At 51.0% G+C, this 24833-nt stretch overlaps 1 protein-coding gene across 1 annotated transcript; it reads right to left on the bottom strand.

Annotated features, from left to right (window-relative positions):
• Positions 1-1345: 1345 nt before the first annotated feature.
• ADCK2 (aarF domain containing kinase 2) lies at positions 1346-24553 on the bottom strand. Its single transcript, XM_023184890.1, has 8 exons — positions 23216-24553; positions 22720-22866; positions 18225-18353; positions 16321-16416; positions 9969-10220; positions 7564-7692; positions 6473-6526; positions 1346-1802 (listed from the first exon to the last, which is right to left on the bottom strand). Exons 1-8 carry the CDS (start codon positions 24146-24148, stop codon positions 1662-1664), a joined length of 1881 nt encoding a protein of 626 aa, XP_023040658.1. The 5' UTR covers positions 24149-24553; the 3' UTR covers positions 1346-1661.
• Positions 24554-24833: the final 280 nt, after the last annotated feature.

The following is a 24833-nucleotide window of genomic DNA, read 5'->3' as shown; positions in this document are numbered from 1 at the left end:
GCGCTGGCCCATGTGCCCCTTTTCTATTGCTGCTGTAACAGCTCCTAGGAACTGAGGCCCTGAGCCCAACACCCCCCAAGCTCACCTGGCATCAGATCCACCCAGTGAAGCCTGGAGATGCAGCCGCCTTAGGAGACCCTGAGCCAGAGGACCCAGCTGCACCCAGATTTCTGACCCACAGAAACTGGGAGACAATAAATGCTGTTGTTTTAAGCCACTATATTTTGGGATGGTTCGTACACAGCAATAGATAATACAGGCCACAAATGGCTTGATTCGATTCACTAGCTTTAAGGCTGTGTTGGCATAGGCTCGGGGAGGAGACTGCTGTCTTTTTGTCCCTCTCCCGCCTCCGCACTGTACCTGAATGTGCACTGGCACAAGGGGCTGTGTGATCAGCTGGTGTGCTCTCTCCCAGCCATCTGGAGCTAGCCCAACCCCTCTCTGCCTGCCTTGAACGCCCCAAGACCTGGGAAGGAAAAAATACCATCACCTAGAAAAAAACTGCACCAAAGGAATCTCTGTCCACCTAAACCACACTGCTCCCTGAAAGACAGGAATGAGGAACTTTATCCTGGAGAAGGAAAAAATGGAAGAAACTAGTCCTGTGGTCAGGGCAGGACTTTTGGAGAGCACAAGGGCTTGACTCCATTCGCTGCCTAGTGGTTTCTAAGACGAGCAATATCATCTATGAAGGTGCAGGGATAAAATGTGATTTTACCTAAAAAAAAAAAGTGATATTAAGCTTTACAAATATCCCCCCTCCAGGCTGACCCCCAGGCCCCTTCTAGTCTGCCAGCCGGCCACATCAGCTCAGCTCTGAGAAGAAAGCCCATGGTCGGGCCTGGTGGAGAGGGGCAGGCAGTGGTCACTGCAGGTATGTCCCCGGGCACTGCCATGGAGAAGAGGACATACTGGTTATATTAACTCTGTTCCTATTCACCAAAATTAATGCCTGCAAGTGGACAGGCGCAGACACTGTGGCAGAGAAACTGTAGTTCCAGACTAGTGTGTGAACCCCAGGCCATGTTAAGGAAGTAGCCAAGCTGTTCTGCTCATGTGCCCAGTATGTCAGCCACTTTCATCAGTTTTGTTTTACCTCATAATAAAAGTTAGCAAGATAATTTGAAGTACAATGAAATTTGCCCTAAGTGTATATTTATGCTGGCAGGTAGCACCTGCAGGAAATTTATACATAAATTGTGTTGTGTGGGTGTGGGTGGGTGTGCATGCGCATGCGCGCTATGGATCAATAGGACTTGATGGCATTTTCTAACCTGAATATCAAAGTCTGGGAACTACCAGCAGGACCCACCTGACCAGGGAGTACAGCGGGTCAAGAAAAGAGAAAAACAGGAAAACAAAATAAATTTATTTGTCCGCCTACACAGAACATTTTCCCTGAAGGAGAGTGTCCCTGGCACCTGGCCCAGCTTCCACAATGGAATGGATAGGCCCCTTCCCTCCTTTTACTCCCTAATTGGCCCAAAGCTTTTAACAGACCCTCAAACCAAGCGGAGGAAGCCATGATGTGCCTTCCACCCCTGGAGGGTCACATTTGAAATTGGTGTCCCAATTTTAAAACATCCCAGCTGCCATAGGAGAGGCTCTTGGAAGTAGCCTCCAGCTCTTGACAAGGGCCCACACAGGCCACTGCCCCATCACGGGGGGCACACTGGGCCTGTGAGGAGGAAGGGCCTCGCTGCCTCCAGGATGTCCAGTTTGGGATCCAGCGAGCGGCCAAGCCCCTCCAACACCATGATGGCAAATACAATGGAGGCAAAGTTGCTCTCAAGCTTTACCTGGAACAGAAAAACAGAACAGTTCATCTCGGAACCTACTGATACAGGGACGTGTGTCCTGGATAATCACCTTGCTGTCCACTCTCAGCCTCCCTCAGACCTGCCCACGGGATGTTTACCATCTACCTGACATTCTCTTCTCTACGGCATCATCTCCCCAACCATCTCATCTACTCCCCCAGCCTCCCATCTACTGGAAACACTAAGGAAAAATCTAGGGGTGCGGAATATACTTTTCTAGGTTTGTGTCCATTTGTGCGTATGAAGGAATGACCAAATAAATCTTTCACACATATCCCAGACTCTATACATTTAAATACAGGTCATTCTTCAAAACCTATGGTAACCTGTATGTATGTATGTATATATGTATTTTATAGACAGGGTCTCACTGTCACCTAGGCTGGAGTGCATTGGCAAGATCACAGCTCACTGCAGCCTTGAGCCCCTGGACTTAAGGGATCCTTCTGCCTCAGCCTCCTGAGACTGGGACTCTTTTGTAAACAGAGGGTCTTGCAATGTTGACGAGGCTGATCTCGAACTCCTGGCCCCAAGGAATCCTCCCATCTTGGCCGCCCCAAGTGCTGAGATTACAGGCAGGAGCCATGTCAGCTGGTCTACAATAGCCTTTTAAGAGACAACACACAGGCTAGGCACAGTGGCTCATGCCTGTGATCCCAGCACTTTGGGAGGCGGAGGTGAGTGGATCACGAGGTCAGGAGATCGAGACCATCCTGGCTAACACAGTGAAACCCTGTCTCTACTAAAAATACAAAAAAATTAGCTGGGCATGGTGGCAGGCACCTGTGGTCCCAGCTACTCGGGAAGCTGAGGCAGGAGAATGGTGTGAACCCAGGAGGTGGAGCGTGCAGTGAGCCGAGATTGCACCACTGCACTCCAGTCTGGGCAACAGAGTGAAACTGCATCTCAAAAAAACAAAACAAAACAAATAAGAGACAATACACAATTGACTGCTCAAACAGGGTACAGCTATCCCTTCAGAGCCAGATTAGTAGCAATAGCAATTGACATGGATTATTCAACTGTTCTTCAAAAGTATCATCATTATCCCCATTCTATAGAGAAAGAAGCTGTGGCTCAGAGAGGTTCAATGACTTGCTCAAGGCCACTGAGTGAGGAGGAATAGAGCCAGATTTAAATCTAGAAGAACAGGAATCTGCTTTTTAAGTGGACAGAAGGTCAGGAAATGGAAGGTTGAATCATGGGAAATATTCTTTGTTAGAAATTAAAAAGTATTTGTCTCCATTAAGGGCTGGAAGGTTGTCAGGGGTTGGGCTGATCTGGAAGCAGCAGCATGTGGAGCCCGGGAGCAGCTTGTGGAGTTCCAGCCTGGCAGACTGGCCACACAGGCTCCGGTCCGGGTGGGAACCCAGGGCTCCAACACCTCTGGGAATGCTTTCATTCTGAAGCTGGGTGGTGGGTTCTTGGTGTGGATTGGATTCCTTTACCTCTATGTTACTGTCAAATACTTTATTTTTAAAAATGAAGTGCTACCTGAATAGATATTTCTTCTAAGGAAGATATATAAATGGCCAACTGGCATATGAAAAGATGTTCAACATCATGAATCAGTAGAGAAATGCAATCAAAACCACAATGAGACATCACCTCACACCATTAGGATGGCCACAAAAAACAAAACAAAATGACAACTGTTGGTGAGGATGAGAGAAACGACCCCTTCTGTACTGTTGGTGGGCATATAAAATGGTACAGCTCCTATGGAAGTTCCTCAAAAACTAAAAACATACCATAGGATCCAAAAAACCCATTTTGGGGTATATGTTTAAAAACTGGAAAGCCAGAATACAATTTATAGACCTTACTGGCTACATTAAACATTTTTAAAACTTTTCTAAAATTTGAAAGTAGGATCTTGGAAAGGTATTTACACGTTCATGTTCACTGCAGCATTATTCACTATAACCAAGAAGTGGAAACAACCCAGTGAACATCAACAGAGTAACAGGCCGGGCGCGGTGGCTCACACCTGTGATCCCAGCACTTCAGGAGGCCGAGGCGGGCGGGTCACCTGAGGTCAGGAGTTCGAGACCAGCCTGGCCAACATGGCAAAACCCCATCTCTACTAAAAATACAAAAATTAGCTGGGCATGGTGGCGGGTGCCTGTAATCCCAGTTACTTGGGAGGCTGAGGCACGAGAATCGCTTGAATCCGGGAAGCAGAGGTTGCAGTGAGCCAAGATTGCACCACTGCGCTCCAGCCTGGGCGAAAGAGTGAGACCCTGTCTCAAAAGGAAATCCTGTCACATGTTACAACATGGATGAAACCTGGGGACACTATATTGAGTAAAACAAGCCAATCACAAAAGGACAATATACTGTATAATTCCGCTCATATGAAATATCTAGAGTAGCCAAAATCATGGAAACATAAAACAGCATGGTGGTTCCCAGGGCTGGGTGGAGAGGGGAATGGGGAGCTAGTCAATTTGCACAATGCTATACTATGCATCTGAAGAGGGTTGGGGGGTAAATTTTTTGTGTTTTTCATCACAATGAAAAATTTGTAAATGTTTTCAAACTGAAGTGCCTAGTGAAGTGCTTAGAATGCAGTAGCTGCCCTAGACCCTCTGTCTGCTCTTCCATCCTAGGAACAGCAGCAGCAAACACTCAAGGCCCCTCACCCACCATGCCCCAAACTATGTGGGGAGCAGATGTTCAGAGTGAGCCACGGAGGCAGGAGGACCCAGCAACAGGTGGGGGCTCGGCCCACGTGGCCACAAGTGAGCTGCGGGGCCTCTCAGTTTTGGTGCCTGCCTCTTGGAACACGGAGGGGATAAACTGGATACTAATAGATGTCATATAGCTAAGCGAGGTACCACAGGGCAAGCAGAGGGGGCCACAGCACAGCACTGTTAAGTACAATCACCATGGCCTCTGCGGGCTGAGAACTGCTGGCACAGGTCAGCACTGCTGGGCGAAGGGGCTGACGGAAGCCTTTCCGCCTGCTCCAGGCCCCGTGCTCTCAGCTCCCAAGAGTGCACATCCATTCCTGTTCCTCTCTGGGCTACTCGCTAGCAACGGTTGAGGCTCTCCCCTAAGACTAAGGCAACACTTAAGCTGTTTCTACAACAGAACTTTGCCAAAGTTTTAGAAAGCATGAAAAAGTTTTTCACCAAAAACTAAAAACAAAAAACCCCACCAACAAAGCCAACCCAAGCTCTGGAGTTAGAGACAGGGGTCCAGACTGTGGCTTCACCATGCACAGGACATGGATAGTTCCTTAACCTCTGTCCTCCATCTCCTGATGGGGACAAAACAGTGGGGCTCCTACCCGCCTGTGGGACTGTCCTGACATTGAGCTGAGGTGTGTGGAAAGCACCTGGCCTCTCCCAGATGGTGAACTTCACACACACACCAGTGGCAGCCCTAACTGCTCCCATCACTCCTGGGGGCCCTAACTGCTCCCGTCAGTCCTGAGGGACCCTTCGGTCTGTATCTCAGTTGAGTCCCAAGCGCATGGCTATTGCAGAGCACTGTGGGAGCAGCAGAGCCAGCACCTGGCCTGGGTCCTGGGTCCTATGACAAACCCTGGCTCTGCTGTGAGGTCGACCAGATGAGCTGCCCGCCTGTCCTCCAGCATACCCACTGCAGGATGAAGGGGCCAGAGCAGACAGGAAGCTCCTTTCTGGCTCTTACTTCTATGTTATTATTCTTGCCAGCTGCTGCCATTTCCACGTAATGTTTCCTTCTTAAGATTGTAGACCCTCAACAGATGCAATGGAAAAGGCCACCTTCCGACAAGGTCCTCCCTTCTCCACCTTCAACACTGCTTGCCCCTGGCCAGCAGCCTTAGTTTAAAGAGTGCCCAAGACTAGGCTCCATGACAAGGCAACAGAGCCAGGGCACAGGCTAAGATGAACCATGAGGCCAGCTCCCTCTAATGGACTGCAGCAGCCAGGCAGGGGCCATAACAGTCCCGCTAGAGTCTCTGAAAGCACCAGGACACGAGGCATGACCCTCTCGAGTGGACCCTGGACCCCAGGACTTCATTCCACCAGGAAAGAGCTAAGCATGACTTACATTAACACAAGCATCAAGAATGTGAACCAAGGAGGGAAAGACATGAAAAGCCAGAGGTAGAGGCTGTTTCTACATTTTAAAATACACTTTTCTACATTTAAATGTCACAGATACTTAGACTGCACTGACTTGACAGATACACAGACTAACTGTGCTACAAAGCACTTGTTGCAAATGGCTTGTTACTAAAAATGCCTTCAAAATATATAATAGGCCGGGCGCAGTGGCTCATGCCTGTAATCCCAACACTTTGGGAGGCTGAGAAGCGCGGATCACCTGAGGTCAGGAGTTCGAGACCAGCCTGGCCAACATGGTGAAATCCCGTCTCTACTAAAAATACAAAAATTAGCCAGGCATGGAGGTGCATGCCTGTAATCCCAGCTACTCAGGAGACTGAGGCAAGAGACTCACTGGAACCCAGGAAGCTGAGGCTGCAGTCAGCTGAGATTGTGCCACTGCACTCCAGCCTGGGCAAGAGAGTGAGACTGTGTCTCAAAAAAATATATATATATATAATAGAAGCACCTCCCACCACCCTGTGTCCTCCCATCCCGCCCTGCCCCATCCCACCTTCCCCAGAGACCTCCCCTCTGACTGGCCCTCACCTTGTGAGTCATCAGCAACTTAAAGACACTGGAGAGAAGGCTGGACACATGAAGCTGGAAAAACAAAATAAAGGCTAATGCAGACCACAGAGGCTTCCAGAACCGATTCTTTCCTACCACCCACACACTCTCAGCCCCAGGATCCCACCCCACTCCCCCGCCAGGGCACACATACACCAGTGAGCGCAAAAGGGACCATCTGACAAACTTGGAAAGGACTCCTCCAGCACAAGCCCAACTCCCACCTCAAGACTCGGTCACAGAGCCTTTGGAGGACAAGCCTTTGAGCCCCACCCACCCCATCCCTGAAGCAACCACAAAAATCACACCTGCCTGTAATCCTAGCACTTTGGGAGGCCAAAGCAGGCGGATCACTTGAGGTCAGGAGTTCGAGACCAGCCTGGCCAACATGGTGAAACCCGATTTCTACTAAAAATATAAAAATTAGCCGGACGTGGTGACAGATGCCTGTAATCCCAGCTACTCAGAGGCCAGAGGCAGGAGAATTTGCTTGAACCCGGGAGGTGGAGGTTGCAGTGAGCTGAGATTGCACCACTACACTCCAACTTGGGTGACACAGCAAGACTCCGTCTCAAAAAAATTAAAAAAAATAATCGCACCTGGATAGACTAGATCAGCAGGGCCAGCATGCCAGTGGCCACTCCTTGTCTGACCCATTCCTATTAATGTGGCCATGAACTTGGGGATAAAACAGTCACATTTGCTAGAACTGTGTGTAAAATACAAAGCAGGCTCTGGCTTGGGTTTAAATAAGGGACATGCACATTGGGCACATCATTTGGCTGCTTGGAGACCACAGTCCTCCCTCCCTGTGTGCTTGGCTGTCCCCAAATGAACAGCGACCCTGGATGAGGAAGAAGCTGCAGTCTCCTAAGTGGCACTGCACAAGGAGGCCCCCTTGAGCACCAGGAACTTCACCGGGCCTCCTCATGCCTGGAAGATGTGGGTGATTCTTTTTTTGCTTTAACACTCACACCCCTCATAAAGAGGTCTCCCTCAGACCCAGGATCTGCTCTGCCCCAGGCCAGGTATGGACACCCCGGCCCCTGTTCCGCAAGTGACCTGCCCACCTTCTCCAGGGTGATGGTGTTCTTCCTGGCCTGGGTCACCAGCGTGGCCATCTCGGTTTTGAACCCCTCCACGTCCCTGCACTCGCTGGCCCGGGCATGATGCAGGATCAGCTCAGCCACTCTCTGGCCCTGAAAGATGCAACAGAAAAGGGTCTTGGAGTGGAGCGAGCATAAACCTGGATGCGGTGCCCAAGCGTCTTTCTCATCTCAGCAGCTCCACCCTGACTTTTCTGGCATCTTGCTTTTGGCTCTTCCTCCTCGGGCTGTGACTTTTTCCCTTTGCCCAAACCCACAGGGAGGAATGCCCCCACCCCTGCTGCACGGCACCTCAGTGCTTAACCTTGGCCCAGGGGACACTTTCAAACCAACTTCAGGCCCCAGCTTTGGATTTGCCCTCTCGGAGGCAGGGACTGCCCTGCATTTTGTTTTAATCCCAACATTTTGGGAGGCCGAGGCAGGTGGATCACCTGCGGTCAGGAGTTCAAGGCCAGTCTGACCAACATGGTGAAATCCCATCTCTGCTAAAAATACAAAAGTTAGCCGGGCGTGGTGGTAGACGCCTGTAATCCCAGCTACCTGGGAGGCTGAGGCAGGAGAATTACTTGAACCTGGGAGGTAGAGGTTGCAGTGAGCTGAGATTGTGCCACTGCACTCCAGTCCGGGCGACAGAGTGAGATTCCATCTCAAAAAAGTAATTTATTAATTAATTAAAAAAAAAAAAGTTCCCTTTTTTCCAGCATTTTTCTTGCTGGAGAATTCTTTGCCAGCCGGCCAGAGCGTCTCCTCACAGTCACCCTCGATGTAGTGCTTTCACTTGACTCTGCAGAGGCCTTGCCGAATGCCTTTTCTCTAAATAATCATTCTCAACTACTGCAGCCCCTCAGAATTACAGGGGAGGCTGCAAAAACTACTCATGTCCCCACATCGGACGTGCCAGCATGCTGTGCCCCACGTAGAGGCTGTGTTCTCTACGCTGTTGCATCTCACCAGCCTGCCACCTTGAAGCAGGTAGCATACGCCAAGGGCAGCCATAATCTGGTCAAGAAGCCAGCATTCCTGGTGACCAGCTGGATGTTTGCTGGAGAAGGACCAGAAATTACTAACACGAAACAGCACTTGTTTATTCCCATGGTCCCAAACCATTTGCCACTCAGAACTGGCCTGATTCACACCCAACACCTGCTAACAGAAAGCCCCGTAAGGGGCAGCCTAGCCTCCTGTCCTCCTGCCTCCCTCCACTCGTTTCCGGCAGGCTGGCAAGTGTGAGCATTGATAAGAATGACTGGGCTAATGAGACCTGTCCTGTGTCAAGACAGAGACATTCCGGCCGGGTGCAGTGGCTCACACCTGTAATCCCAGCACTTTGGGAAGCTGAGGCAGGCGGATCACCTGAGGTCAGGAATTCGAGATCAGCCTGGCCAACATGGTGAAACCCCATCTCTACTAAAAATACAAAAAGTAGCCAGGCATGGTGGCATGTGCCTGTAATCCCTGCTACTCAGGAGGCATGGCAGGAGAATTGCTTGAATCCAGGAAGTGAAGGTTGCAGTGAGCCGAGATCACACCACAGCACTCCAGCATGGGTGACAGAGCGAGACTCTGTCTCAAAAAAAAAAAAAAAAAGACAGAGACAGAGGCATTCCCCAGAGTACAAAAGATTTGCCCTCCACCCAGCCTGCAGTCCTAGCTACTCAGGAGGCTGAGATGGGAGGATGGCTTGAGCCCAAGGCAGCCTGCGCAATATAGCAAGACCCCATCTCCATTAATTTTTTGAAACTTTAAAATAAAAACACAGTCTCTCTGTCACCCTGGCTGGAGAGCAGTGCAATCCTAGTTCACCACAGCCTCCAACTCCTGAGCTCAAGTGATTCTCCCACCTCAGCCTCCCAAGTAGCTGGGACCACAGGCGCACACCACCAAGCCTGGCTTTTTCTTTTTTTTTTTGAAATGGAGTCTCGCTCTTTCACCCAGGCTGGAGTCAAGTGGCTTGATCTCAGCTCACTACAATCTCTGCCCCCTGGAGTTCAAGCGATTCTCCTGCCTCAGCCTCCTAAGTAGCTGGGATTACAGGCGCATGCCACCATGCCCGGCTAATTTTGTATTTTTGTAGAGACCATGTTGACCAGGCTGGTCTCGAACTCCTGACCTCAGGTGATCCACCCACCCTGGCCTCCCAAAGTGCTGAGATTACAGGCATAAGCCACTGTGCCCGGCCTATTTTCTTATTTTTTATAGAGACAGGGTCTCACTATGTTGCTCAGGCTGGCCTTGAACTCCTGAGCTCAAGCAACCCTCCGCCTCAGGCTTCCAAAGTGCTGGGATTACAGGTCTGAGCCACCATGCCTCACCAACTTTTTTAATTTAAAAAAATTGACCCCAACTTCTGTGGTCCCAGTGAGTCTCACCTGCCCCATCACCACAGCCATGAAAACTGCCCGGAAATTCCTCAGGTCGGAGGCCTGCAGCTCCGCCACAATGCCAGCATCCAGCAGCACCAGTCGCAGTGGGCACAGGGAAGATGGTACGGCCACCACCAGAGTGTCACAGACGTCCGCCTGCTGCAGGTGCGCCTCCTGACTCGAGGACAAGCTGTCGGCACCCTGGACCAGGATGTTTCCAGGGTGAAGGTCTGCATGCACAAAGTTATCCACAAATATCTGGAAGGAGATCACACTGCTCATGAGTGAGTCACCCCTACAGCACCACCAAGCCACACAGAAAGAAAGTTGCTGGGTGACAATAAATTCCCAGCAATCTATCAGCCATAAAGAGGTGCACTTCCTAAAGACCTTTCTTGTTTAGATGTCAACTCAGAATTTGTACAGGATGAGCTAAGTTAAAGTTTTCAAAAGAAAAATTATTTTCAAAGCATTTATATTATAAAGGGGCTGGTCTCAGTGGCTTTACACCTATAATCCCAGCACTTTGGGGGGCCAATGAAGGAGGGTCACTTGAGCCCAGGAGTTCAAGATTACAGAGAGCTATGATCATGCCACTGCACTCCAGCCTGGGTGACACAGCAAGACCCTGTCTTGTAAAAATAAATAAATAAGGCCAGGTGTGGTGGCTCACCCCTGTAATCCCAGCACTTTGGGAGGCTGAGGTGGGTGGATCACTTGAGGTGAGGAGTTAAAGACCAGCCTGGCCAACAAGGTGAAACCTCGCCTCTACTAAAAATACAAAAATTAGCTGGGCATGGTGGCACATGCCTGTAAATCCCAGCTACCAAGTAAAGGCAGGGCAGGAGAATGGCTTGAACCTGGGAGGCAGAAGTTGGAGTGAGCCGAGATCATGCCACTGCACTCCAGTCTGGGCAACAGAGCGAGACTCCGTCTCAAAAAATATATAATAAAAATAAATAAAATAAAAAGCCTAAGGCCAAACTGCATTTGAAATGCCTTATTTTGGCCGGGCGCTGTGGCTCAACCCTGTAATCCCAGCACTTTGGGAGGCCGAGACGGGTGGATCACGAGGTCAGGAGATCGAGACCATCCTGGCTAACACGGTGAAACCCCGTCTCTACTAAAAAATAGAAAAAACTAGCCGGGCGAGGTGGCGGGCGCCTGTAGTCCCAGCTACTGGGGAGGTTGAGGCAGGAGAATGGCGTAAACCCGGGAGGCAGAGCTTGCAGTGAGCTGAGATCCAGCCACTGCACTCCAGCCTGGGCAACAGAGCAAGACTCCGTCTCAAAAAAAAAAAAAAAAGCCTTATTTTTACCTTATGAGTTGAATCATTAATATTCTAACTAAAATAATTAGCTACTTATTAAAGACTTTCGGCCAGGCACGGTGGGTCATGCCTGTAATCCCAGCACTTTGGGAGGCCGAGGTGGGTAGATCACGAGGTCAGGAGATTGAGACCATCCTGGCTAACATGGTGAAACCCCATCTCTACTAAAAATACAAAAAATAATTAGCCAGGCATGGTGGCGGGTGCCTGTGGTCCCAGCTACTCGGGAGGCTGAGGCAGGAGAATGGCGTGAACCCAGGAGGCAGAGCTTGCAGTGAGCCAAGATTGCGCCACTGCACTCCAGCCTGGGCGACTGAGCAAGACCCCATCTCAAAAAAAAAAAAAAAAAAAGATTTTCCCCAAACCTCTATGTTCTTAAAACTCATAGAACTGCATTTCTTTAAAAACAGCTCATAAATCAGACTTTCCCTCCATTACTTCAACCTGTCCACATCAGTGAGGTGTGAGAGCGAGTGCCACTAGCAGCCACATGCACACAGGGCCCTTCTGTGGAGGAGGACACAGTTCTCAGGACATACTGGCATGCAGAATTGGAAGGGCAGGAAGGACACAGCTTTGAACCTGCTAAACTGGACAGCAACCCCCAGGGATTGTGTTGGATTCAGGCATGGCTTGTGGAGCAGGAATCAGCCTCCAATAATCAGTCATCTCGGAGGTCAGAGAAACCCCAGCAATCCTTCCACAGGAGATGAGAGGAGAGACCAAGGCAGGAGCAGAATAGCTGCTGGTGGACGGGCTCTCAGGACTGCTTCCAGCTGACACGGGGCCCCAAGCACCGTGGATCCCTCCTCCCTGTAGATCCAGGCCATAGACCCCATCCCTCATGGAGGCAGACCATGAAGGGACTGTCCTAATCCAGATTGTAGCTTTGGTAGGGATAAGGGAAGCTGCTACTCATGTGAAAATCCTGGGACCCAGGGGGCTGGAACCTGCACACCTGCAGGACATGGTCACCAAAGGCTGGGCTGACCCTCCAGCAAGGCTAGCGCCTCCTAAGTAGGTCACTAATCTTGGCCCTGGTATACTTTTTTTCTTTCTGAGACTGAGTCTCACTCTGTTGCCCAGGCTAGAGTATAAGTCTGATCTCGGCTCACTGCAACCTCCACTTCTTGGGTTCAAGCGATTCTCCTGCCTCAGCCTCCCAAGTAGCTGGGACTACAGGCAGGCACCACCACACCTGGCTAATTTTTTGTAGTTTTAGTAGAGACGGGTTTCACCACGTTGGCCAGGCCAGTCTCAACTCCTGACCTCAAGTGATCTGCCCACCTCAGCCTCCCAAAGTGCTGGGATTAGAGGAGTGAGCCATCATGCCTGGCCTGGCCTGGTATACTTTTAAAAATTCACTGAGCATAATTTAAGATCTATGCACTTTATAGAATGTTGCTGTAATTCAGTTTGTTTGTTTTTTTTTTTAAGTTTCTGAATCTTCTGGAACCTTGCCTTCAGCTCCACCCAGGGTCTCATGCCCCGATCCTGACCCCAAAACTGGAGGCCTCTCATCCTCTCTCCTCTCCTGGTGCTGCTTCGTGCTGCTTCTCCCCGGCTACATCCCTCTTGTGCCCCTTGGAGCCCTGTTCCTTGGAGCCCTGTTCCTGTGGACAAAGTCCTCTTGCCACTAGGTTCTAACTGCAACTACTGAATTGAAACCTGGGTGTGCCTCAACAATCCTGCTTCTCCAGGAGCCAGAGGGATGAGAGCTGCTGACTCCCCATCTCACAGGCCCTGGGATGGAGTGGAGTTGGGGTTGGACAGGAGTCACCTGAGCCTATCCCTGCAACGGCTCTCAGCCTTCTGCACGTGCGTGCGTGCTGTCAGCCTGCAGGACTCCACCAGTTCTGAGCACCCCTGCTGCAGGGACTCCAAATGTGCCTCCACCCACAGCTCCATCTCTGACTCCTCAATTCATTCTCCAACTCTCACCACATGCCTGGGTCCTCGCTACCATGATTCCTTGCCTCTGAGACCTAGGTATTCTTCCTCCCTATCCACCTCGACCCTGTCGCCCATTCCTGTCATCCTCCCTTCAACCACTGTCCTCCGTCCCAACCACCAGAAAGTCCAGACCCCCAACAATCTAAGATCTTCTTCCTTTGCTCCTGCATGGGGGCTGCTAACAATGCTGGGTCACAATTACTACCAATAAAGGCACCATAACTAGCGTGGCTTAGGACTCACAGCGGCTTCTTAGGAATTCCCACTCCTTTAACCATCATGCGACCCTAAGAGGAAGGCACTTATCCTCTTTTGAAAGATAAGAAGCCTGAGGACAAAGGTTAAGTAACTTGCCCCAGACACTCCTCTCTGCCCCCAGCTAGTAAGCTGGAAGCTGAGATTTGAACTCAAAACAAATCCTGCTCTGGGCTCCAGCTCCTAACCCCCAGGCTACACTGCAGATAGGCAAAATACCCCTGTGCCTCTCCAACACCAACATGGCTTGCCCCTCCAGACGACCATCCACATTTTCCAAGTAGCTCTTTCTAGTCCCAGGGCAGCAGTTTCAAACCTCTCTATTCTCTTTAAACCTCCTCTCCCACAACCCTCTGCATCCTACTCTCAGCAGAGAACAATGGCCCCTCTTAGTTCACAAGGAAATAGAAGGTTTCCCATGGAAGCAACATCAAATCCTGTCCCTGTGCCTGTAAGTTTCTCCATCCCTCCAGCCCAGGGTTTCTCAGTCTATTGCTGGGGGTGGGGACGGCCGTCCCTGCACTCTGGGGTGGTAAGCTCCTGGCTTCTTCCCAACAGGTGCCAGTAGCACCCCCGACCCCCAACTATAACAACCAAGAATGATGTCTCCAGACATCGCCAGGTGCCCCCTGGCAGACAAAACCACCCTGTTGTAAACCACGGCTCTGGCCTTTGTGAAACAAAGAATGCCCTCCTGATGCAGCCAGGCCCTTCTTCAGCTGGGGGCCCTTCAGAATCCTCGCTGGTAGATACAGGAAAGACAAAACCTACCAAGAGTTCTTAGGAGGTGGAAACACTTGAACATGTTCAAATGCCAAGAATCAAAATCTACCTTCTGGCTACCCTGACTCTCGTCTCACCCTCCCGCTCCAACTCCATGAAGCGGACATGAGGTTGTGACATTAGGGCATTCCTCAGCATAAAAACCTCCTATGTCTTTTTATGGTTTTTTGTTTTTGTTTTTGTTTTTTTAGATGGAGCTCTGTCGCCAGGCTGCAGTGCAGTGCCGTGATCTCGGCTCACTGCAGTCTCTGCCTCCTGGGTTCAAGCAATTCCCCTGCCTCAGTCTCCCGAGTAGCTGGGACTACAGGCGTGCACCACCACACCTGGCTAATTTTTTGTATTTTAGTAGAGACGGGGTTTCACCATGTTGGCCAGGATGATCTCCATCTCCTGACCTCGTGATCCACCTGCCTCGGCCTCCCAAAGTGCTGGGATTACAGGCTTGAGCCACTATGTCCAGCCTTTTTTTTTTTTTTTTTTTGAGACAGAGTCTCACTGTGTCTCTGAGGTTGGAGTGCAGTGGCATGATTTTGGCCCACTACAACCTCCACCTCCTGGACTCAGGTGATCGCACCTCAGCCTCCCGAGCAGCTGGGACTAAAGGCATGCTGCTACCACGCCCGGCTAATTTTTGTATTTTTTTTTTGTAGTGATAGGGTTTCGAAATGTTGCTCAGGCTGGTCTCAAACCCCTGGGCTCAAGCAATCTCCCCGCCTCAGCCTCCTGAAGTGCTGGGATTACAGGCATGAGCCACTGCGCCCAGCCAAAACTCTCCTATGTCCTAATCTGGGCACTGGGATGCTTTTTAAAAATTCACTAAGCATCATTTAAGATCTGAGTACCTTCTATTTAAATATTATTGGAATTCAATTTTTTAAAGTTAAGGGTAAAAAGCTTCAAAATGAACTTATCTGCTCTTGGATTAAAGTCCAAACTCTTTCATATATTTACTAGACCCTTCGTGATCAGGCCCCTTTCACCTCCTCAGCCTCAGCAATCACTGCCCCCTCCTTCAAACTCTCTTCCAAGCCATACTAAGTGCTTTCGTCTCTCCAAAGGCATCGTGCAGTAGCTCACCCCAGGCCTCGGCAAAGGCTGTTCTCTCTGGACAACTCCCTGCCACCTGTCCTTATGCAGTGACACCTAGACCTTCACACTGCAGCCGAGATGGAGCCACTTCCTGAGTGAATCCCTGGGTTAGCACAAACCCCTCCGAAATGACCCTTTGGCACCCTGCACCTATCCCTATAAATCAGTGACTTAGCCGTAGCCTGTCTTCCCAAGGAACAGTATGTCATGAGCATTGTAACTGTGTCTGTTTTGCTCACTACTGTAATCCCAGCCCTTAATTCAGTGCTTGGCACCTAGCAGGTGCTCAATAAACATGTGCTGAACAAATGAGCAAAGCAGCATTTAAAATATGATATTGTCTCAGCTGTTCGCTAAACTACAGGCAATGCTGGCAGAACTGGGTCATGGTCACCCTTCCTCCCACAGCACACAGAGCCTGAGCCACTGACAAAGTACTTAAGAGGCTGGGCACAGTGGCTCATGCCTGTAATCCCAACACTTTGGGAGGGAGGCCAAGGTGGGAGAATCGCTTGAGCCCAGGAGTTCAAGACTCCCCTGGACAACATAGTGAGACCCTGCCCCTACAAAACAATTTTTAAAATTAGCCAGGCTTGTTGGCTCATGTTTGTAGTCCCAGCTACTCAGGAGGCTGAGGAGTGAGGAGGGAGCATCACCTGAGCCCAAGAGGTTGAGGCTGCAGTGCGTGGAGATTTTGCCACTGCACTCCAGCCTGGGCAACAGAACGAGACCCTATCTTAAAAAGGGAAAAAAAAAAAAAGTGCTTCACAGACACCATGGACATGTGGCCATTTATGTTAGCCTCCACTCTTTCTAGACCAGCCTTTCTCAACCTGGTGGCTTGCTGCTTGGCTCTCCTTCCCACCCAGATAGCCAGAGTCCCAGCCCATTCCCCATCTGCAAGCTGAACACATGCTGGGCCTGAGACCGCTCCAACCATGAGCTCACCATCTTCAGGAGCATGTTGATCCCCAGCCGTGCGATCTTCTTCTTCAAGTCCACAGGAATTCCTGCCTGCTGGTAACTGGACACAGGCACACTCTCCTTCAGAAAGACCAGAGAGAGAACAGCTTAACCCCAGCCAGCTTGTGATCCGGCTCCTCCTCCCACGTGGCACTATAGCACTGCCTTCTCACTGATTAGGAAGTAACCCAAAGAGTTCTTCCTTTCCTAGAACCCATCTGTCATTCAGCCATGTGCAGTGGCTCACACCTGTAATCCCAGCACCTTGGGAGGCCAACATGGGTGGATCGCTTGGGCCCAGGGGTTCAAGACCAGCCTGGACAACATGGTAAAACCCCATCTCTACAAAAAATACAAAAATTAGCCATGTGTGGTGGTGCACAACTGTGGTCCCAGCTACTCAAGAGGCTGAGGTGGAAGAACCACCTCAGCTCGGAAAGTCACGGCTTCAGTGAGCTGAGATTGCGCCACTGCACTCTAGCCGGAGTGACAGGGACTCTGTCTCAAACAAAACAAAACAAAAATCTGTCATCGACACATTGATTTGAACTTCTTTACATTCCTTCCTATAACAGCTATCAGAAGGAAGACAAGTCACATAGGTTTATTGGAAAGGAAACCTATTAACTCTGCTACTGAAGGTAAGAGATGTGATGTCCTGAAAAGATAGGGGTGGGCACCAGAGAATTGGTTTCTGGGCAAGAATCAGCCAGCAGGGATCTGGGCAACATAAGGAGACCCCATCTCTACAAAAAAAAAAAAAAAAAAGTAGCCAGGTGTGGTGGCTAACACCTATAATCCTAGCACTTTGGGAAACCAAGGCAGGAGGATCGCTTGAACTCAGGAGTTTGAGACCAGCCTAGGCAACAGGGTGAAACCCAGGCTCTACAAAAAAATACAAAAGTTAGTCAGACATGGTGGCTCATGCCTATGGTCCCAGCTACTTGGGAGGCTGAGGTGGAAGGATCACTTGAGCCCAGGAGGTGGAGGCTGCAGTGAGCCAAGATCATGCCACTGTACCACAGCCTGGGTAACAGAGCAAGACCTTGTCTCAAAAAAAAATAAAAAATTGTCAAAACAACCCATGGAGATAGATCTTGTTATCCCTAATTAACAAATAAAAGAATCAAAGCCCAGAGAAGTTAAGCAGCTTGCTCAAGTTCACACAGCTAGGAACACTGCGTGGTTCACGTCATGTTCATGAGATTCCCTGAATCTCATATCACCATCTATAAAGAGGAGGCTGGGCTGGGTGTGGTGGCTCATGCCTGTAATCCCAGCACTTTGGGAGGCCGAGGCAGGCAGATCACTTGAGGTCAGGAGTTCGAGACCAGCCTGGCCAACGTGGCAAAACTCCATCTCTACTAAAAAATACAAAAATTAGCCAGGTGTGGTGGCACGCACCTGTAATCCCAGCTACTTGGGAGGCTGAGGCACGACAATCACTTGAACCTGGGAGGTGGAGGTTGCAGTGAGCTGAGACTATGCCACTGCACTCTAGCCTGGGCTTCAGAGAGAAGGCTGAACTAGAGTAGAGGATAGCTAGGGCAAGTGAGATGACACAATGTTGTTCAGCACTTTCTCTGTGCCCAGCTCCCCGTTTTGCATTCAGTGTGTCATTTACTCCTGAGACAATCCTCTAAGGCAGGTCACTAGCTAATAAAGCAGGAGAGTAGATTTTCAAATCTAGGAGGTCGGGCCACACCCAGTGCTCTCAGCTACCTCACTACAACACTACCTCCCCCCCGAGGCCAACACGTCCCAGCTCCTCACAATTTTACCACACAAATCCCATCCTCTCTCCAGACTGAAGCCTTTCTGTGGGCTGGAAACAATCCCACTGCAAGTGGCAAGCAAAAGGTATGGCCAGGCAAAGCCACCACTCTTACTTCATACGTTTCCACCAAGACTTCCCTGGTGACAAAGGGGCGCAGAGGGGTGGGGAACTTGACGGCTTTCACATTCTGGAAGTTGACCTGGAAGTGTTCTAGATTCTGAGCTTCGTAACGCAGGTCAATCTACAGAGAAATGAACAGAAAGGATGAGGGCTAGTCTGGGCACATCACACTGACATCTGCAGTGCCAAGGAGCTGGCAAGTCATGAGATCCACCGCACCTTCCCCACCAGCCTGCCCGGCAGGACTTGTCCAGAAACTCAGGAGGCAACATCCGTGGGCTACAGCCTGCCCCAACAATCCCAGATCTCTGTGTGAACTCCTGGAGGCTGCAGACAGCAGGTGCCCTGGTGGGCTTTGGGCTGCACTGCTTCTCCACTACTCTCACCCTTACCACCTATCTACCTCACACCAGCCCATGGGTCCCTTCTCCGTCTCCCTGGAATCTGGCTTCTCTAGGCCCAGCCCCCAGCCCTCTCTTTCCATGAGGGCCAGCATGCTGTAGCCACGTCCACACATGGCTCCCCATTTCACAGCAGCTCTCCACCCACCGCATCAACATTGCCACTGCTACTCTCCCCAACCACCACTCAGCAGACCCAAAGGACCAGTTGCAGGTTTATCATCAACCTCTGTGGGCATCCGGGGCTGGTGCTGCTGCTGACCTGGCTCTTCGTGGTGGCTCTTCCTCCGGCACCTGCCCTTCATTCTCCCGGTGTCCCTGCTGCCTCTCACTGTCCTGTCTTGGCCGGGTCTCCTGTACCTCCAGGAGCTGATGTCCTTTCTCCTGAAGTCAGCATGTGTGCCCCCTTGACATCTACCAAGCCCTCAGCCGGTGTCTCTGACTGCTTAGCACCTTGATCCCCAGGTCAGACCTCAATGGCAGCCTCCAGAGTGACATATCCAACGGACACCTGGATGTGGCCCGGTGGGAGCTCTGTGTCTAAATGGAATTTCCCTTCACCATCCCCACACGTTCAGTCACCTTTGAGTCCCCAGATCACACCTTCTCTCTTCCCCTCCATGCACAGCAATGGCCCAGTACCATCAAGTCTACAGATCTCACCGCCCTCAGATCAGTCCCTCTCCCACAATGCCACTCCCAAGGCACATGCCCTCAGGTCCCGTCACCTGAGCACAAACAGAGGTGCCTTGGGTGTGCTCCTTGACCCATCCTTCCTCTCTGATCCATCACCTGCATGGTGAAGTCTGCGCTCCTTAGAATGGCATCCAGGTGGGTCATGATTTGGCCCCTACTTCTCTGTCCAGGTCTATCTCTCATGGCACTTTCCCCTTCCTTTTACCACCCAAGACCTGGCCTCACTCAACTCCATAGAGTGCTCGACATCCCAGAGTGGCTAACACCCCCAGCTCTCCTCTGGCTTCTTTACTGCCTCTAACTGGAATGTTATTCCCCCACTTGGTCCAACTGCAAACATCAGTCACCTTTCAATACACAGCTCAAGCCAAGGACACCAACCAGGTTCTCCTCTGAGCCCTGCTGAACCATGCTCAGGTTCAGCCAGGCTCAGGTTCACTGCTTCCAGGGCCTCCCTCAGATAGCAGATGGCTCAGTCCCTGACTTAAAATTGCATAGTATTTGCATATAACCTATGCATATCCTCCCACATACTTTACATCATCTCTAGATTATTTATAATACCTAACACAATCTAAACGCTCTGTAAATCATTGTTAAACTGCATTGTTAAGGGAATAATGCAAGAAAAAAAAAGGCTGTACATGTTCAATACAGATGCAACTATCATATACCTAACTACATTTTTTTATTGAATCCAGGGATACACAACCCATGGACAGAGGGCTAATTGTCTTTCTTTTTTTTTTTAGATGGAGTCTTGCTCTGTTGCCCAGCCTGGAGTGCAAAAGCGTGATCTTGGCTCCCTGCAACCTCCTCCTCCTGGGTTCAAGTGATTCTCCTGCCTCAGCCTCTCGAGTAGCTGGGATTACAGGTATATGCCACCATGCCCGGCTAATTTTTGTATTTTTAGTAGAGACAGTGTTTCGCCATGTTGGCCAGGCTGGTCTTGAACTCCTGACTTCAAGTGATCCACCTGCCACTGCCTCCCAAAGTGCTAGGATTACAGGTGTGAGCCACTGTGCCTGGCCCTGACTGTCTTTCTTAAGGATAGGAAAGCTCACTTGTTTTCTTTGTTTACCAGCTTCTAACAGAGTTTGGTTTTTGTTTTTTTTTTTAGATGGGGTCTCACTCTGTCACCCAGGCTGGAGTGCAGTGGCGTGATCATGGTTCACTGCAAACTCTGCCTCCCAGATTCAAGTGATTCTCCCACCTCAGCCTCCTGAGTAGCTGGGCTACAGGCAAGCACTGCCTGGCTAAGTTTTTGTCTTTTTGGTAGAGATGAGGTTTCACCATGTTGCCCAAACTGGTCTCAAACTCCTAACCTCAAGCAATCCAGCCACCTCAGCCTCCCAAAGTCCTGAGATTACAGGCATGAGCCACGGCACCCAGCCCTAACAGAGATTTTAGTCACTATTACATAAACTTATAAATGAATGGAGAGACACTCACACACTATATCCAGACCCACAACTCTAAGGTTTCCAGCCTGGGAACGTGATGGGACTACTGAGAGATGGAAAGAGGCTTAGTAGGAAGAGCTGATTTTTAAGGCAAATGGGGTGTAATTCAGAGACGTGAGTTTGAAGTGATGGAACCACATCATGTCTGTCAGACTTCTGCAAGGGGAACTAAAACTCCGATGAGTGGGAGGACTGAGAGGAATTAATGCAGAGATGGTTGTTGGAATTGATGCCATTTCCTCTGTTTTAATTTGCTTTTATTATCAAATTACATTGTTCTGTAGCTATGAATGTTTGTGTCCCCCCAAAATTCCTGTGTTGAAATGCTAAGCCCTATGGTGATGGTATTAGGAGATGGGGCCTTTAGGAGGTGATTAGGTCATGAGAGCAGACCCTGCATGAATGGATTAGCACCTTTACACAAGGGACCCAAGAGAGACCCCTTACCCCTTCCACCGTGTGATGACACAGAAGGTGCCAATTATGAACCAGAAAGTGAGGCCTCACCAGACACCAAATCTGCCAATGCTTTGATCTAGAATTTTCAGCCTCCAGAACCTCGAGAAATACATTTCCGTTGTTTGCAAGCTACTTAGTTTATAGTATTCTGTCCGAACAGACTGAGACTTTCTAAACATTAGAATGAATCCCTAGGACTTGAAATCTTAAATCAGAGGCTCTGAACAAAGACTTGGCAGGTTGCTTCTGAAAACCTGCCAATTTCTGCACTACCCAACAAGGAGCCAACAGGTGCCTACGTGAAGCCCTGACCCTCAGTGTGTTTGCTAAGTCTGTATCCTTATACAAATGTCCCAAGGGCCCTGAGCATGAAGGAGGCCCTTGTTGACTCAATTTGCCCTGGAATCAAAGCAGAACAAAGGCACAGTGTGTGACTTTGCTAATTATTTTCTCACTCTGGAGTCAGTGATTATGGCAGAAATAATGCTAGATGCTCTTTACCAGAATCATTTCCTTTTCCTCCCTGGCACAAAGGAAGACTGTGTTTCCCAAGCTCACAGTTACACTGGGCCCATGTGGTTAAAGCTCTGATCAGTGAACAGGGAAGAAGCGATGTTTGCCACTTCCAGGCCTGGCCACAAAATCTCTTATGTGACCCTGCATGGCCTCTCCCTTCAATCCACGCTGACCCCAGATGACACATGTTGAAGGAGGCAGTGCCAAACTTGGGAAGAAATTGAGTCCCCTAAAACTAGGGAGTAGAGCTTCCTCTCTTGACCGGGCATGGTGGCTTAGGTCTGTTATCTCAGCACTTTGGAAGGCAGAGGAGGGAGAATGGCTTGAGCCCAGGAGTTCGAGATCAGCCTGGGCAACATGGCAAGACCCTGTCTCTATTTTTAAAATAATAAAATAAAGAGTTCCCTTTCTCTGCCTCAGTTCACCTGCATAGAACTTTGTTTTTTGTTTTTATTTTTCTTTTGAGATGGAGTCTCGCTCTGTCGCCCAGGCTGGAAGTGCAGTGGCGTGATCTCAGCTCCCTGCAACCTCCGTCTCAGGTTCAAGCAATTCTCATGCCTCAGTCTCCTGAGTAGCTGGGATTACAGGCATGCACCACCACGCCCAGCTAGTTTTTGTATTTTTAGTAGAGACAGTGTTACACCATATTGGCCAGGTTGATCTCGAACTCCTGGCCTCAAGTGATCAACTCGCCTCAGCCTCCCAAAGTGCTAGGATTACACGCATGAGCCACTACTCTCGGCCAGAACTTTGATATGAGCAAAAAATTAACTCGTTGCATTAAGCCACTGAGATTTGGGTGTTCTCTGTTTTATCAGCTAGTGTTACCAGCTCTAACACATCATATGAGCTATGACATACCGGAAAATTATTCATTCAACATTTACTAAGCAGCAGCTAATGGTAAGAACTATGTTAGGTGCTATTTACAGCTGAGGGGAGGAGAACTCACCTGTTGGACCATCAGCTTCTCAAATTCCTCCACAATCTCAGGCAAGCTAAGCCACTTGATGCCTGGCAAAAGTCCGAGGACTCGGCTGCCAATCTTCATCAGCAGCAGGTCCATATGCACCTGAGCAAGCAGGCCAGGGTGTAATACCTGTCGGAAAGAGGACCATGAGACAGAAGGAGAAATCCGCTGGACACATTTTACCCAGCCAGGGCTGGGTCCCACCATCCAAGGAAGAGCCAGGTGGCTTCTCATCAAAGGAAAGAGAATGTGGTCCTGACTTCCAAGCAGCTAGTTCACTCCAGACCCAGTTCATTTTCCTCTATCAGATTATTCACAGCGCCACTTCAAGCCAATAAATGAAACAGCTTGCATGAAATAAGCTCTCAGATATTGGTAAGGCAAATAGAAACAAACGTGGGGGCTATTTGCATGGCGGGTGTTTCTGATCTGGGAAAGCTCAGTGGAGAGGTGAGCTGTGAGCTCTCAGAGCACTTACTTTCACTGCCACGGGGATGAGGTGACCTGGCTCAAGTTGGTGGCCAGGGACCTGAGCCTGAGACACCCCTGCATTTGATCCAACCAGGTCAGCTTTAGGGAGGAGCAGCCTTTCTAGAAACGACTGGTCTGCGAGATTTCCTGGAGGTTTCCGGCCATTTCCAAGGTATCCAAAGAGCTCTCTCAGGCCCCCGACTGCCCCAGCATCTGGGAAGGTAGGCAGACAGGAGGCCCTGCCAAGTCTCCGGACGCTGTCAGTCTCCAGGAAGGCAATGTTGGCGTATGCTTTGTACACCTGGGCCACGCAGCCTGAGCCCACAGGTTCCCGGTTCTCAAAAGAGAGGATGCTCTCCCAGTCCTCCCCAAAAGCCTGCCGAAGGAAGCGCTCAGTGTGAGCCCACGGGTGGGAGGTCACTCGGACATGCAGCTTGGAAAACTGGGCACAGAAAGCCTCGGAAAATAGATCGCGCCGGGTGCTGGCCCACTGGCCCAGTTTGATGTAGGTTGGGCCTGAGGTCTCGGTGGCTTTCAGAAGCAGGTGGAGCCAGAGGGTGGAGACGCTGGGAGCCAGGTAGGTGAGGGGGTAGAGGAGAAGGAGGGGGAAGAATTTCACCAACAGAGCGCCGGCGCGAAGCCAGAGGCGGAGATGCAGGAAGACGCCGCCCAGAGGTCCCGCTCGGGGGAGGCTCTCAGCGAGCCCCGCGCCGGCCGCTGCGCTGCAGCGGACCCTTTGCCGACCCACGACGTCAGTGGCCCCCTCACCCACGTCCCCGCACACGGAGACGACCTTGGGCAAAGTACCCAGCAGAAGCCAGCAGAGCCTGGCATCGCGAGGGCACTCGGAGGGCCTCAGGAGGCTGAGTCCCTGTCTGAGCTCGAAGCACCTCAGGTGCGACAGGCAAACCCTGACAGAGACGCGCCAGGGCGCCACCATCCTCCCGAGGCCCGCGGCCCAAGCAGCCCGCCCTCCACTTCAGGGGCTCCCGCTCAGGCGAGGCTGCGGTGAAGCCGAAGCCCGGCCCTGCACCCGCGGGCGGAGCTGCCCATCCGAGCCGGCTCCGCGCCCAGCTCCCGCCCGCACCTCACCGGGCCTCAGGCTGGAGGCCCGCGCCCCGCCTGACACCCGCCGGCCGCGCCAAGCCGCACGGAAGGGGCTGTCAGAAGGCACCAACTGCGGAACGGCAGGAGCCAGGACCTACGCGAAGCCAGGCCCCCGGCGCGCGCGACCTGAGCGAGAGGGCCGCGAGGGCGGAGGCAGGGGCCGGGCAGCCGCAGGGTCACCGCGCGTCCAGGCGCCAGTGCGAAATAACTGGGGAGGCGGGCACCAGCCCACTGCGCGGGCGCAGCGTTGGGGGCGGAGCGTGGAGAGCGGGAGGCGCGTCGGGGGCGGAGCCTCGGGGGCGGAGCCTCGGGGGCGGGCGGGGGTGCAGGTGAAGGGAACTGAGACACCGAGGGCTGTGGTGAAGGGGAGGGGCGCGGGAGATGGGTGGGACGGGTTCGGCCACTGGGTTGAAACCGCCATTGCAAAATTACAACAGATAATGAAAGAGATCTGACCTAACCAACTCCATCTTCCTTCTAACCTCCAAGCTGTCCTTGTTCATTCCTGGGGGTAGGCT

This window comes from Piliocolobus tephrosceles, chromosome 8 (assembly GCF_002776525.5).
Source record: "Piliocolobus tephrosceles isolate RC106 chromosome 8, ASM277652v3, whole genome shotgun sequence".
In the NCBI taxonomy this organism is placed as follows: domain Eukaryota; kingdom Metazoa; phylum Chordata; class Mammalia; order Primates; family Cercopithecidae; genus Piliocolobus; species Piliocolobus tephrosceles.
Note: the sequence above shows the minus strand (reverse complement) of the source record. Positions and strands in the feature narration are given on the sequence as shown.